The 15,622-nt window shown below is 43.0% G+C and overlaps 1 protein-coding gene across 2 annotated transcripts; it reads left to right on the forward strand.

Annotated features, from left to right (window-relative positions):
• Window positions 1-1,101: 1,101 nt before the first annotated feature.
• On the forward strand, window positions 1,102-14,988 carry paxbp1 (PAX3 and PAX7 binding protein 1). 2 transcript variants are annotated; one of them, XM_030792545.1, is made up of 18 exons: window positions 1,102-1,490; window positions 2,080-2,202; window positions 2,532-2,690; window positions 3,398-3,619; window positions 4,241-4,344; window positions 4,981-5,201; window positions 6,249-6,438; window positions 7,442-7,565; window positions 8,483-8,585; window positions 9,028-9,143; window positions 9,680-9,879; window positions 10,496-10,643; window positions 10,829-10,950; window positions 11,328-11,404; window positions 11,886-11,952; window positions 12,578-12,724; window positions 13,347-13,501; window positions 13,914-14,988. In XM_030792545.1, exons 1-18 carry the CDS (start codon window positions 1,193-1,195, stop codon window positions 14,029-14,031), a joined length of 2,694 nt encoding a protein of 897 aa, XP_030648405.1. In that variant the 5' UTR covers window positions 1,102-1,192; the 3' UTR covers window positions 14,032-14,988. The 2 variants fall into 2 exon arrangements, with proteins under 2 accessions (XP_030648405.1, XP_030648406.1); XM_030792546.1 differs by lacking the exon at window positions 1,102-1,490 and having other exon boundaries at window positions 2,103-2,202; window positions 2,498-2,690.
• The last annotated feature ends 634 nt before the right edge of the window (window positions 14,989-15,622 follow it).

Raw genomic sequence — 15,622 nt, forward strand, 5'->3', positions numbered from 1 at the left:
CTTGTTGATGAAAAGATATTATTCCATTACCATTTTAATATAAGATTAAAACGATGCTCTGACCATAGTACCTGGCTTTCGTCATATCACCTGTAATGGGGGCAGTTTTTTTGTAGGAAATGTCATCACTTCCATTCATTACACTAGCATTAAAACGACGCTCAGATAGCGGAGGAGGAAGCCTTTGTAACACATTGGAATGTTTTTTTGTATTGGTTTTCTGTCAAATATCAATAATCCTACACAATGGTCTAAAATAGTTTATTCACCCTCAGACCGCTTCTCCACATGACAGTCTGCAGGTAAACACTGCCATCTAAAGGATGTCGTCGTGCCGCCTGTTTCTGGTTAATGAAGTTTCTGTTTATTTACTGACATTTCTCAGCAGCAGGAGATGAAGATATTCCCTCATTTGTGTCCAGCAGACCTGGGTCAAATAGATATTTAAATTGATATGAATGAGTGAGAATTATTTTTCCTTACTGAGTTTTCCTGACCATAGAAATTTTACCTAACCTGTCTACTCAGATTCCTGGTTAAGGGAGCAAAATAATAACCATAAAAAAGCTTTGAAGAACACCAGAACTCAGTCACTTCAATGCTGTTAGTATAACCATGTTACCAGTCAGTTGTTTTTTTTTTTAACACTTTATTTTATTGAATTAATCACGTAGCACTATCAAAAAACTGATGGCTGTCCGGTGGAAAAGGGGCTTTTTTTCTCTTTGATTGCCCGGACCATATGAATTTTGGAAGATATTTTCCATTTATTTTATTTACAATTAAGGAATCCGTGGTAGATTCATACGTTAATTCACTGCTCAGGATCTGTGGTTAAGAAGCCTGTCAGTGGAATAGTTTCGGGAGAGTTACACTCTAAGATCACACTGAGTTACCTATTCCTGATTCTTCTGAAATGTTAAATCAGAAAGTAAACTAAGATATTACATTGACCATTCATGTGCTCGTTTGACGACATCCCTAGCATCCGCTACACTAGAGGGCAGAGACGCACATAACTTCTCAGATATGGTGGCTTCCGATGGAGAAAGCAAACTTCATCCGGGTAATCTTCAGTAATTATATGCAGGAAAATGGTAGACTTGCAGTCACCGGCAGCATTGGCGCCTTGTATAAATCTTGCAAGTAGCTAGCATATCCCAGGTTAACTCAGTTTTGCAGCTATACCATCATGTTTAAAAAGGCTAAAAGGTGTAATTTCAGGCGACGGAATGAATCCGATGACGATGAAAAGGAGGACGGTCAACAACCGCAGACTGTGCAAGCGCAGCCATGCGGGCCTACGGTCGAGGATACTTCAAACCAATCAAATATTCACAATACAGATACCTTTGCCGGCAGCAACTTTCCCCTTCATACTGGAAATGGATTTCAGCCCAATGCTGTGAAGCCCGCTAAAGAGAAGAAGAAGAACAAGGAAAGCCGCGGTGTCCCTAAAGCCAGCTTGCTGAGTTTCCACGATGAAGAAGGTAGCCAAATGTTTATTAGCCTAGCCAACAAATTGTGTGCTAGATAAAATGAATAGTAGAAAATATGGTGACGAATTGTGCTAAATAATCTTACTTGCTACTTAGTTGATCCGACGCCAGCAACTTAAAATCAATCCGGTTCTTGCTGCCATCCTCGTGGAGTCTACGTCTCAGCATAGTCAGCTAATGAGATACTTGAAAGTTACTTTTTAGGTGATGACAATTAGTCATTAGCTAGATGCTTGGTATCTTCTTGTTAATTGCCAGCGTGTGTTACGTGAGGTTTAGCGTCAAAGGTGAGGTCAGAATGAGGGATAAGGAACAGTCAGTCTCAGACGAATTTACACAATTTCGCTGACGATCTGTCAGTGTAAACAAATTTAAACCTGACATTCTTACGTAGCTGTCCACTGCTGCAGTTCACATTAGGAGCGATATAGAGGAACTTTAGGAGTGATATAGAGGACAACTTTAACGTTCTGTGTGATGTCAGTAGGTATTATGAACTTTTACGCATAACATATATGAAGGCACAGGCTGCAATTTATAAGGTTTTAGCTAGATTACATGGCTTGGTGTCCGCTTGCAGATGATACGGAGGTGTTCCGAGTGAAGAAGTCCAATCATAGCAAGAAAATCGTCAAACAGCTGAAGAAGGAATACAAAGAGGACTTGGAAAAAAACAGCCATGGTAACCAAGACATCAGCACAGGTAAACAAAAAACACATTATTCCATTTACTGCTTAACAAAAATTTGTCGGTTGACTATGATGCTTTTTTTGTGGTGTTACTGCATTGTGTGTTGTGTTGTGTTGTACATTGTTTTTAGGTTGTTGACAGGGTGTTTATTGTGTCCACTGTGTGCTGTCATCTGAAAGTAATTGTTGGACACCGAGATCCAAAACAGTCTCCGTGTAAACAAGCAATAGTGTATAATGTCAGTTATTTTAGAAGCTCTTCATTTTCTGTCGACGTCACCGTGAAGGTTCACTCTGCTTGACTTCAGGTGGAGCCACACAGACCCAGGTTTTCGGGTAAAGAGGGCTCTGGTGTGGACAGCAGCAGAGCCAGCAGTGAGCAAGGAGAGGAAGAGATGGAGGTGGACAGTAACGATGACCAGGATGAAGACAATGAGCAAAAAATGAACGCAGGAGCGCCTTTCTCCCAGGCTCTGTCCACTCTGACCTCACTCAGGCCAGGTAACATCCTCCACCGCCTTTTCGCTGGCCTGTCCGTCAAATGGACCAGACCAATTGTTGGTCCACCTGTCCCATGTTGTGTTATCAACCAGACCCAGATGTGGTTTTCCTATATCTGAACCATTGATCCTGTCCCCTTATTCTTTGATCCTTCTCCTTGTGGCCCTGATCTATTTGCCAGTTATCTTACTTTGCCAGTGATTATACAGGAACCATAGTAAGGAGTCCGTAAACCATTCAAGTAATGCAATTTTGACTGTGCTTTAAGTAGGGGTGTAACAGCAGGTGTATTTGTACCATACCATTCGGTGCAGGACCTTCGGTTCGGTGCACATTTGTGATCCGAGCAGTTGTAGTCTGGTTTTAACCACGCTCGTTATGTGCAGAACTTTTTTTATTATGCTCTGATGGTCATTCGACCGTAACATTAGCGAATAAGGTGATGCTTGACGAGATACAGCGTGCCCTCTCTTCTACATTTCCGTGAGCGGAACTAAAATTGCAAACCCAGTTTCCTCTTCGTTTGCATAACGGAGCTGTAACTTAGCAACTGAATCAGCACATGTTCAGTGATGCAGCCTCGTAAGTATGGCGACCGGAAGCCAGAGCTTTTTTTATGCTGTTTATTTCTGTTTTTGTTATTATTATCTCCCTATCTCTCTCTTTCCCCGTTATCAGCCAGTGACGTTCTGTATCTCTGTTATCAGGCGAAATCCCTGATGCGGCCTTCATTCACGCCGCTCGTAAACGTCGGCAGATGTTTCGGGAGCTGGGGGGAGACACGCCCCTGGTGGAGGCGGAGGCGGCGGGGAAGCGGCTGGTCCGGGAGGGCGAGGGGGGAGTGAGCGATGAAGACGAGGATGAGAAGAGGATCGTCTTCAGCGGAGTGAAACAGAAGACTCAGCGGCAGAAAATAGTAGAAGAGATTGGTGAGTGAGCTATGCTCCTGTGTTCTTCTCTGTGCTGTTGTCTTGTTACTGTAGCACTGAACTGTGCTCCTGTGTTCTCCCCTGTGCGGTTGTGTTGTTAATGTGGCACTGAACTGTGCTCCTGTGTTCTCCCTTGTAGGGTTTAGTTGTTACTGTGGCACTGAACTGTGCTCCTGTGTTCTCCCCTGTGCGGTTGTGCTGTTACACTAGCACTGTTGTGTTGGATCAAATGTGCTGTTGTGTTGTTGTGATTGACCCGACCCGGGGGGGTATTCCAAGTACGTGGTTTAGTGACTAACCCAGCTAAGTTACCTCAGAGTAAGTAAAAGAGGAGCTCTATGGCTTTGTTTTGCTAGGAGAATGAAGCCATAGGGCCCTTCTATTAGGAGGTTTACTCCTTGCTCTGAGTTAAATTATCCGGTTGAGTCATTAAACCACATATTTGGTATACCCCCCCGTGCTGTTGCGATGGATCTGACCTGGGTTGTGGTGTTGTGATGGATCTGACCTGTGTTGTGTTGTTGTGATGGATCTGACCTTTGCTGTTGCGATGGACCTGACCTGTGTTGTTGGCGATGGATCTGACTTGTGCTCCTGTGTTCTCCCCTGTGCTGTGCTCAGGCATTGAAGGAAGTGACGATGAGGCCCTGGACACTGATGGCCAGGACGAAGAAGTGAGCCGCTGGGAACAAGAGCAGATAAGGAAGGGCATCAGCATCCCACAGGTCAGCTCCTAGAAACCACATGACCCCTCTGTCCTTTGGCGTTACAGGGGAGGGTTACCCTGTTTGAAGCAGGCCCTCATTATGATCTTACCCTTGAGGCCTACTTTTGATTTGTTGACATCTTATACTGGGTTTTGATTAAACAGTTTTCTGACTTTTTAAAAATGCACTTTTTAAGAACTGTTAAGAACTTAAGAATTTTCCCAGAAAGCACTTCATTTTCTGTGATGTAATTAAAACACAATCAAAAATGTGTTATTTACTGTGGTACGAATAGAGGCAGCCGTATCAGCAGTGAATTTCCAAACCGTACCATTTTTAAAGACATTTGTCTTGGCTGAGTAGGGTCATCTGTATTGTAATAGCCGTGTAAAACACTGATAAATATTAGACCACTGAAACAACATATGAGAAAAATCACATCGGCAGTTTCATTTCAAGGAGATGATTGTTAATCAGTCAACCCATATATCAACACAAGTAAAAATCTCGTTTAAATTTAAAGGAAATTTATGGTATATAACTGATGAAGGTTTTCACCAAACTGCACATTTAAGCTGCTGTCAAATTGAAAAAGAAAATCTCCACCGCTGAACCTCTTTCTCCTGTTTGGTCATCGTCGTCGTTGTTTTACAGGTCCAGACCAACCAGCCGGAGGAAACAAATGTGTATTACCCAAGTGGGTTTGACGGACAGGCCTACGGAGCCTCTTACAGCGCGCCTTACACCTACGCCCCGGTCGCAGGAGCAGACGGAGTCAAACCCGAAAAAGTCCCATGCCCGTTAAGCTACCCTATCCCTAGTAGTGATCTAGGTCCCATCACTACTGCTCTGGTAAAGAAACGCCTTGTGGACAGGTAGGGGTCGAAGCCTTTTACGCTCGGCGTGTTTTGTTTGGTTCCCCCCTCCCCCCTCCCCTCCACGTTCCCCTGTAATCACAGTTTACCTTCACATCTGCCCATACCCTTCCTTGTACCACGGTGAACTCGCCCGTAGAAAAGACACACACACACACACACACAGGGAGCTTTTTGTTTGCTTTTTTGTTTGTCGCTTTTTTTCCTACGTTAGTGTTGGAGGCGTTACGTTCGCATTTTAACGTTATCGGATGAAAAAAAGCGCCCGCGTATCCGACACAGCATCAAACGGACAGCGGTGGCGAAAGCCTTCGCTGATCCCCTGGCATCGATCGTCTCAGCATCGCTCCCGTCTGGGTTCAGATCTCTGTGCTGTCGCAGGTCCATTACTGCAGCTCTGGTCCCCAAGCTTTTTAACAGAATCCCTCCGACAGCTGGACCCCAGCCACGTAGCCCCTCCCTCAGCAGGCACAATCTCACACTCTAGTTTTTTTGTTGTTGTTGTTGTTTTTTAGTTTTTCTTCCTTTGGTTGTTTACTTTGATTCCTGTCAGCCCAACACTTAAGATACACTGATGAGTGGTTGTTGTTATCAGTTAGCTGCATCCAGACTGATGTATGAATGTAAACATATGAACTGTGGCGGAAAAAAAATTTGTCCGAGAAGCTTTAGTGGAAGTGATTTGAGCGTTGCTGTGCTTGTTGACTTGGATAAATGGATAAATATTTTGATTATAAGCGAGAGTGACTTTCTAAGCAGGTTCCGCTCCAGACACCTCCAGTTAACGTCTGGTTTAGGATATGGCTCGGATAAGTGGCCCCCGACTTGCTTTATTTGGACAGAACCACGTCTCCCGTTCAAAAAAAAAAAAAAAAAGAAAAAGAATATTTCCATTTAAAGCTCTGGTTGGGTTGGAAGTGAAGCGGCAGGCGGCTGCAGAACGAGACGGAGCGACTACGCGGCATGGCCCGTGGCAGGAATGGAATGATGAATGTGTCTCTCTCTCTCTCTCTCTCTTTCCCTTTCCCATGTGTGCCTTGTTCTCAGGCTGAGCTCTATGCGCCAGGGGCATGAAGCCAACGCTAGGCGCTACGAGCAAATCCAGGAGGAGCTGGAGACCTCGAACAACACCATTCAGCAGCTGGAAGGTTCTTCCCAAGAGGTCGCAGACCAGTATAAATTCTTGCAAGAAATGCGAGGGTATGTTCGAGACTTGCTTGAGTGTTTCAGTGAAAAGGTAAGGGAGAAATGATCTCTCTGTCTCTGTTTCATTTTAATCCTTGTTTTTTTTTTTTTTGGGTTTGTTTTTTTTTTTTCTCACCTCAGTTCTCCCTGATTACCTCTGTCATGTGACGTTAAGTTTTTTTAAAACTACGTTCAAACCCACACCTACCATTGTGCTTCCCTCAGTATAGATTTAATATCTATCATTTGTCTGTACTGTTAAAGCTATGAGAGTGCATTTTGGAGTCACCGTTAAGGAGCTGCTTGTAAATCAAAAGTGGCCCAAGCCAGGTCCCGGAGGGCCAAACTCCTGCTGGTTTTCAAATCATCCGATCGCCGTGATGTCTGATTGGCTGAAAAGTAAATTCACTCATTTCCCTTGTGGGAGGAAAAAAAAAAACACAGCCTGAAATTAAGAGGAGAGGGCAAAAAGACGCAGGAGTGAAGCTCTGTGGGAAAAGTCTTGGGCGTCCTTTGTTTTAAATTACAGACAGTTGAAATTTTGCTATATTTTACTTGTCAGTGACTTACCATTGAAAATTGATAAAGGATATCACTAGATGACAATATAATGAAACCCTGTGTGTTTGTCCTGTAATGCATCAGTCTTCATTCACAGCTAGGAAAGGCATGGACAGCCAAGTATCAGTCCTGGATAACCTCTAACTGCAAACATTTGTTTCAGCGCACCCCCCCCCCCCCCCCCCAACCAAAAAAGACAAAGGAGACTTGTGAAGGAGATGAAAGTTGGCCTTTGATGGGGTTGTGGAGAGTGCACTGGTTTAAAAAAATAAATAAATAAATGGCCGAGCAGAAGGTTGAAGGATTTGACTGTGATCACTGTGGTGAAAATTAAAAAAATTAAAAAAATTAAAAGAGGAGACCTGAGGTGATCATTGGTCGTTTGCCGTCGCACTCTCCCGCCTTCCAGCAAAGCCCCCTGGGCCCTGAGGCGAGGGTCTGGCCTCCGCCGGCCTCCGTGTTTCCGCTGTCACACCAGTCATCGTGTCTTTCAGGTGCCTGCAGTCCTGGAGCTGGAAGCTGCCATGCACCAGTTACTGCGGCAACGGGCGGCCCGGCTCGTCCAGAGAAGACAGGATGATATAAAAGATGAATCGTCGGAGTTTTCAAGCCATTCAAGTCAGTCCATCTTGAAGGTTTTTATTGTTTATTTGAACGGCCTCATTGTTTTCTCTGTGTGAGTGTATGTGTGTGTGTGAGTGTGTTTTTTTCATTTCTTTCCTTTTTTTTTTTTTTTTTACCTTTTAACCCTGACTTTGTGGTAGCTTCTGTCTTGTTTTTATTAGCTGGCTTTAGTCTTCTTCTCCAAAGTTTTTTTTTTTTTTTTCTTTATAGAAAAAGTTGGGTGTGTTTTACTCACCATAGTAAAGAGGTGTCAGTTAGTGAGAGTGTTTGGGGGCGGGGGGGGGGGGGGGGCTGTCTGAACATATTTTGTACATAGCTGTGTGTGTGTGTCAGTGAAGAATCACTGACCGTTCTAACAGACACATGATGTAACGTTAATCAGATTCTGACCACAGGTAAGTGCAAGTACAGCTAGTGCAAGCTTTTCTCATTTTAGATACCCTTAAACAACCCTCTTACTGACAAGAAAAAAATAATCTCATATGTATCAGGTTAAAAATTCTTTATTCTCTGAGCTGTAATGTTAAGAAAACACTCCTTCTAACCAGCATGGTTCAGAAACACGTCCTTTATCAGGGATTTTTTACACGCATTCCTCCTTTAAGGTAGCTTACTAGTCATGTTGATGTCTTTTTTTGAAAAAATAAATAACTTGGTGGACTGTGAAATAACAAACTGAACCACAAACAAACTTTCAGGCACTGAATTCCATGTACAAAGAATATTTCTACCCAAAAAAAAAAAAAAGGGACATTGTAGTCTAATATCTCTGGGCATTTTGACTTGTCTGTGTGAGACGTGTAGTTGAGGTCGAGTCAGGCAGAGGACGACACGTGCTGAGGGAGTCGAGTTAGAGCGGTGTGTTCGCCCTGTCTTTATTCGGACTGTAATTTCGAACCTGTCTGTTTCAGATAAGGCCGTGATGGCCCCTAATCTGGATTCCTTTGGCCGCGACCGCGCTGCCTATCAGGAGCACGCCAAGCAGAGGAGAATCGCAGAGAGAGAGGCCAGACGGTACGGTTTCCGCTCGGCCTACCCACGCAGCAGGATTTGAATAAATGAAAATGCAGTTTTGTTCATTTCAATACATCTTTGTTGTGTCTCAGACAGCTATTTTGTATGAAGCATTAAATCAAAGATTGTTTGACAGACATGCAAAATTATGAATTTTTCCATTTCATTGAACTGTTAGCATACGGTGGATAGGGCCAGGCAATGGATGCTGGGATAGACCAGAATGGTGTGTTTTAAAGGGAAAGTAAAATAAGTTATTTTAAAAATAACTCCACACAAACAACCGTTAAAAGTCATCATGATAGTTGACCATAGCAGTTGACCAAGGTTTCCATTCTCAAATGAACCTTCTGGAGAAACAGTGAAATGTGCCCGAAACAGGGTTTTTTTGGGGGGGTTGGCGAGGGAGTGCGGTGTTGATTTGTTTGTTTTTGGGGGGCAGGACCCGGCGCAGACAGGCCAGGGAGCAGAGCGGAAAGAGGGCCGAACACAAAGAAGGACTGTCCAGCGACGATGAGGAGACCTCCACTGACATAACCAGCTTCAGTCTGGAGAGAGGTAGGGCTCCACACTACAAAAGGCTTGACCAACCTTTTTCCCTCACGCCCTCTGTAAAGGCAGTGTTTGGTTAGCACAGGGAGGAGAGACTGATAAGTCAAAGTGAGTGATACTTATTTTCATATACTATAAATGTTGGCTACCATAATAATTGGTTAAATACTAAAAAGATGTCGAGTTTTTGAAAATAGCTAGTGGGCTAGACTACATGGTTTGTATATTTACAGATTATCAGATGAAAATGAGGCAGTGAAAACCTTTATACAGACTTTCTATAATGTGAAGTGCAGAGAAATGGAAGGCAGTTTAAACAGAATAATGAATGTATTTGTTATTTAATTTAAAAAAATAAATAAATAAAAATCTCTCTACTGTAAGTAGCATTTCCAACAACCATTCATTCAGTTTCTGGCATGATGAGAAATTTTAGTTGTGCATTTAGTCTTATTTTTAATATGCTTTGAACATGTCAGACTATTGTAGGTGTTGTTTATCTTCATTGTGTTTTGTATTTTTTTTCTTTTTTTAAATTCCAGATCGCATTTTGAAAGAGTCGAAGAAGGTCTTTGAAGACGTCTTTGAGGATTTCCATTCTCTGGACAGTATCAAGTCTCGTTTTGAAGAGTGGAGGAAGCTCTATTTTAACTGTTACCGGGACGCCTACATCGGCCTGTGTCTGCCCAAACTCTTCAGCCCGCTCATCCGCCTCCAGCTCATCCCGTGGTCCCCTCTGGAGGTACGCAACGCCCAGCCTCGAGCCTCGTTCACACCGCAGGCAAAAACAAAAAAAAAGTGCCTTCTGAAATTCAGAATGATTTGTGTGTCTGTGATGCGTTCAGATAGGGGTCTTCGCTTTTGCATACCTCTGATTGGTTACTTGAAGATAAGGCCAGGTTGGTTGCCATGGTTGTTGTTGTTCAGAAATGACACGCACTGTTACCGAATGATAGACACCGAGAGGTGGGTGATGTATGAAGTCAACTGACACTTTGTTTTACTTGACTTCACTCCTGAAGCATACATCCACCTCCATAAATAAATAAGAAAGAAAATTCTCTGTCTCTCTTAGAACTAAAGCGTCTATAAAACATTGAAACATGTAGGTGTTTGTAAGAAACACGATGGTAAAGCTGTCAAGTAATGTTGACACGTGTCATACTGTATGTTTGTAAGAAAAGAAAATTGGTTGTTGGCACTCGAGTCGGTAATGGGCTGGTACTGAGGGTGTAGTGGAGTGATGTGTTTGTCACTGTGTTTGTGTGTTTTCAAATGAACTGCCCTAATTTGGAGTACATGCTGTGTCACTGTGTGTGTGTGGGTGTGTGTGTGGTGTTTGTTTTGTTTTTTTTCAGATGGACTGCCCTAATTTTGAGTACATGCTGTGGTTTGAGTCCCTACTGTTCTACGGCTGTAAAGAGCAGGCCACTGTGGACAAAGAGGACATTGACCTGGGTCTGTTGCCCTCCATCGTGGAGAGGATCGTCCTCCCCAAACTGGCATGTGAGTCCAGAGCGTTAAAAAAAAAAACAAACAAAAAAAACCCACCAGAACGTAACGCACACGCAACCAAATTTCATTTCCATTAGGCAAACAAAAGATTTTCAGTTAATAAGCTCTGACTTCTCTCTCTTAATTAAATTGTGCTCTCTGTCTTTCTCTCTCTCTCCCTCTCTCTCTCTCTGCAGTCTTGGCAGACCAGGTGTGGGATCCCCTCTCGAGCAGTCAGACCTCCAGACTGGTTTCTTTTATGCACAAACTGATTAAAGGTTACCCTACCGTACTACACGGGGAGAACCATAACACACAGGTCAGCAAGCGCTGCAGACCCCTTCTCTGCACTCAGACACCTGCGTCCGACACACACCAGACCTTAAGGCCCATACGGCAGAGACGGGACAGTGTGCAAAAGGGTTGTTTTTGGTTTAGAAAGCAGTGGTGTGAACATTAGGGTTGTCATTGGAAATCTGAAACATGTGGCATGCGTGTTGCTTTGGCTGGTCAAATACGCAGAAGTATGTAGCTGTTTAGAAGATACTTTGGGGTTTTGAATACAAATGCAGTCTGCCCACAAAAGTCTTGTGATTCATTCTGTCTGTGATTCATTCTGTCTGTGATTCATTCTGTCTCAAAACGTCGCAAAGCCCAAACCCAAAGTCTTTCCCTTTGTCGTGTATGTACTGACAGGAAGTCCTGAGGACAATTGTGTTACGAACACGACGCACTCTCGATGACGACATCCTCATGCCTCTGTATCCCAAAAGGTGAGAGAACGCCCCCAAATCTGTCCCGAATCGCCCGAACCATCATAATCCATTCACAGCATCGGCATACATGCTCACTTTATTCTGGGCACGCTCTAACGCTCACAGGGAAACATGGAGGACATGATATTCATTAGTGTCTTTACTAACATCAGCAATATTCAGATCAGGCAGAGCAGTTTAAATGAATTATCCCTAATCATATTAAACGTTTTCATACCTGCTAGAGACGTGAGCCGCCTTTCCACCTGTCCGTCATTCTGTGTCACTTGTCTTCGTTTAGCCGACGCGACACTGGTGTGTAAAGTGCCGTATTGAGGGGCACATCAAAATTGAACTGCCGCGCGTGGGATTTGAACCCACAACCCTTTGGTTACTAAACGGCTTGCCTTAGCATTACGCCACTGCTCTCATAGCTGTTTGAACCTTTCGAACGGTGCTTGCCTTGACTGATCTTGAAATCCTTTTTTTCCCCCTACAGTGTGATGGAGAACAGGAACTCAGGCCCGTACTTGTTTTTCCAGAGGCAGTTCTGGTCCTGCGTCAAGGTCAGGAGAGAGGAAAAGTTTGATTTTCGACTAACATTGATAGCTAACTTACAATTTCAGAGCAAACTGTTTCTTGCAGTCAGCAGTAATAAATACAGTTTACCGGCAAACATTTAAACCAGCACGCACTCATTGCACCATTACATCTGAGCCCAGATTGTAACTGGTGGTACAGTAAAGTAACTGGTTTTTCCAAAGTTGTCATGGTGGAACATGTCAAGTCTACATGTCTCCATATTGTGCCCTGGAGACCAAACTACAGTCAAATGAGTTTTTGATTGACTGAGCACAATTCTTTTCAGTGCATCCTTTCTTTGTTACCTAACTCTCTTAATGAACAGTCAGGGCATTTATGTGACAAGGCACTGTAATGATATTTGTTGGACAGGGCTAGTCCTGTTAGATGTTCACTGACTGTAGCAGAAAAGGGCGCGAAGGAAAGGAGTGAACTGGGCCCTAGTCGCTTGGGTACATTTCTCATCTGAGTCTGTTTCAACTGTTCTCATTGACTTGTCAATGTCAATTTTAATGTCTCTCTTTCTCTCTCCCTCTCTGTCCCTTTTTATCCCTCACCCACTCACTCACACACACACATGAACACTCTCTCACACACACACACACACAGCTCCTGGGTAACATCTTACAGTGGAATGGCATTCTGTCTGTCTCCACCCTGAAAGAGCTGGCTGTGGACAGCACCCTCAACCGCTACATCCTCTCTGCCCTGCAGAACACGGAGGCCGGGGAGGACAGTGTGGAAAAGAGCAGAAGAGTAAGGCCCCTACCCACACACACACACACACAAACCTCTCTACATTCAAATATAATGATGTTAATACAAGCACCAGTGGTATTCTAAGTGCTGCTTCTAACAGTAATAATGATACTTTGTGTTTGTATAGCGATTTTCTAGTCAGACTCTCAGTAGGGCTACAGGAAAAAAATTAACAGTGTGAATAGCCCGTTGAAAAAGAGAGGATGAATGAGTGAGAAGAAATGTCAGAAGAAGGGTAGTGGAGAGAGAGAGAGAGACTGGGGTGCCAGATGAAACATGAACATCTAGACTGAGGAGATGAGTGTTGAGTGAGTGTTGACTGCGCTAAGAGAATCAGAGCATCTCTTATCTCCGGGAAAAGAGTCTCAAATGAACGGGGGCCACGTTGGGAAAAGGCTGAGTCTTCCCAGGTCCCTCTGTAGGTCCCACGCAGAGCCTCTCATGTGGGTCCCTTTACAACAGTGTGTTGACAGCTGGACCCAGCACACACCAGTACTTCCAGAGATGGATCTGAGGGGGAAAAAAAGAAACAAGCAAAAAAAAAAAAAAACCCCCTGGATGAGATAAATGAGTTCTCACTCTCACTATTAAAACCGTTTTTGTACTTTGGCGCCCCCAGGTGGTGGATTGCTTCCCTGCGCAGTGGTTCAGCAGCCTGAAGGGGCAGCAGACTCTTCCTCAGCTGGAGAACTTCTGCAGATACCTGAAGCACCTGGCCAGCACACTCTATCGCAGCGGCATAGGAGGCACAGACATGGAGAAGAGAAACACCAGGTACTATACTTACCCCCTGTAATATTTAGCACATGAGTGAGAGTTGTCTGTCTGCTTCTACACTCACAACCCCCACTCAGAATGATAGAATTTGCCATATCATTATAAATTTGACAATTTTTAATATTGATTAACAAATTAATTATCTGATTAGTATTTTATAGTAAGATTTTATAGTAAGATTTATATAAACATATATCACTATAACTATATCTATATATATATATATATAAAGTATACTACATATAATGATTTAAGACTAGAATACAATGCCCTGTTTCTATGAATGATTGTAATGCATGTACACAGTGTGCACAGGAGGAGTAACAGTTGAGGTGGTAGTGGCGGTTTCTGATGACGGACAGATCTGGCTGTGTTTATATGGGTGGCATGTTGTTTGTGTTCTCTTTAGGGAACACATAAAGGAGGTGGTAAAACTCTTAGGACGTCTCAACGCTCTGGACCATGTGATCGAGGTCGCGTCAGAGCACGGCATTAAAGACATAAAGACTCTACTGGAGAGCAAGTGAAAGCACCGAAGAGAAAAGCGACCAAGGAGACTCAGCCCTGTCCCACTTATCGTTTGTTTGTCGGCCCCGTGTATATATATTGTTGATATTGTACATGTGAATATGACGAGGGATTGAACTCCTTTTTTTCCCCCGTCTTCTTTTTTTGCTTCTGTCTGTGCTTGAAAGCACAGGTGCTTTGCCGGAATGTTCCAAAAGCTGCATTTAACAAGGGAAACTAGACAAAAGCTTTTTTTGTACAGAAGTTTTGGAGCCCAATGTAAAGATATTTTTTTGTAGACATACACACATGACACTAGTCAGTCTGATGAACTTTGAGTAATTGAGTAATTCACTGAGGTATGAGCGAAAATCCAGTGGTATGTGTGAACTGTATTAGGCTTAATGAGGGTGTATACCAGCTCTATGAGCTGAAGAGGAAGTCTCCTGTTAAAGATGGATTATTTCAGACTACACGGAACTCTTAACGCTTAACGGACTACTAAATAAAGTGTCCCTGGTCATCGACGCTTTAAGACGAGACACGAGTAGCCTGGCTCTGTTTGGAGTGTAATTTTCTCTGTCCAGCCCTCGTTAAAAGTCGTTATGAAATTTAAACTTTTTTGTTTGTTTGTTTGTTTTTTACTTTTAAACAAATGAATAAATAAGAACAAAAGAAACAGAAAAAATAATGTGTTTGAAATGTCAGTTTTAACAATAGGTACATCTGATTGATTGATTGAAATTAGCATGTCGGCTCTTCTCTGAAAACGTCGCTTGGTCATCTCATCACTGACTAAAACTTGTGCCAAAACGTTCCGTTACTAACCCACCATTGCATACAGACATGATTACTCTTTTCTACTTTCTTTCTTTTTTTCTTTCATCAGTGGACGTGTTTTGTGTGCATCTTCGTTTTACTGTATATTGTTTTTCAAGATTGAGGAACATGTTTTATTTACGTCTAAATAAAGATGTGTGGTTATTGATGAGTCAGTAAGATGTCTTTATTGAGACGAATCGTAAATTCGGTCAAGCAGGTGTGTTTTTTGAATAAGCAGTTTAAAGGTTTTCTTACTCAAACGTGGGCCTACAATATTTTAATGTTTTCTCGTAAGGTTCTTGACTGGCAAGCATTTTAAGGTCTAATTTAGGAAAATGAACTATACCTTCGTCAGAACACAGTTTAGTAGACATACGGAGACGATGGGACTTGCTTAGAGCTGGTTGTGTCAACGGCATGTGGATGGAAACGCTTGTCCTGTCGAGAAATGTCGTAACTTTGCATCCCAAGCCTTACTTAAATGAGCTATTTTCTTGTGAACGCCCTAAACGTTCAGAGTTGTGGAAATTCCAGGGATCTTCAAACCTCCATGCAATATGTTAAACAAGTAATGCATTATTATTGATTATATATCTTGAAGAATCATTATATTATCAGTATTGTTTCGCAAAATAGCAAGACAGTATTATAAGTTGTATTACAGCATGTAGCCCATGCATGTGAATTGCGTGAGGTTTATTTTGAAGTCTGCGTTGGCGAATAGTAATGTTCGGGCGGAGTTCGGAGCGTGGCTTCCAAAAAAGTGCAATACGGTAATCCGACACTTCT

The sequence above is a fragment of the Chanos chanos genome, chromosome 15, assembly GCF_902362185.1.
Source record: "Chanos chanos chromosome 15, fChaCha1.1, whole genome shotgun sequence".
NCBI lineage: Eukaryota > Metazoa > Chordata > Actinopteri > Gonorynchiformes > Chanidae > Chanos > Chanos chanos.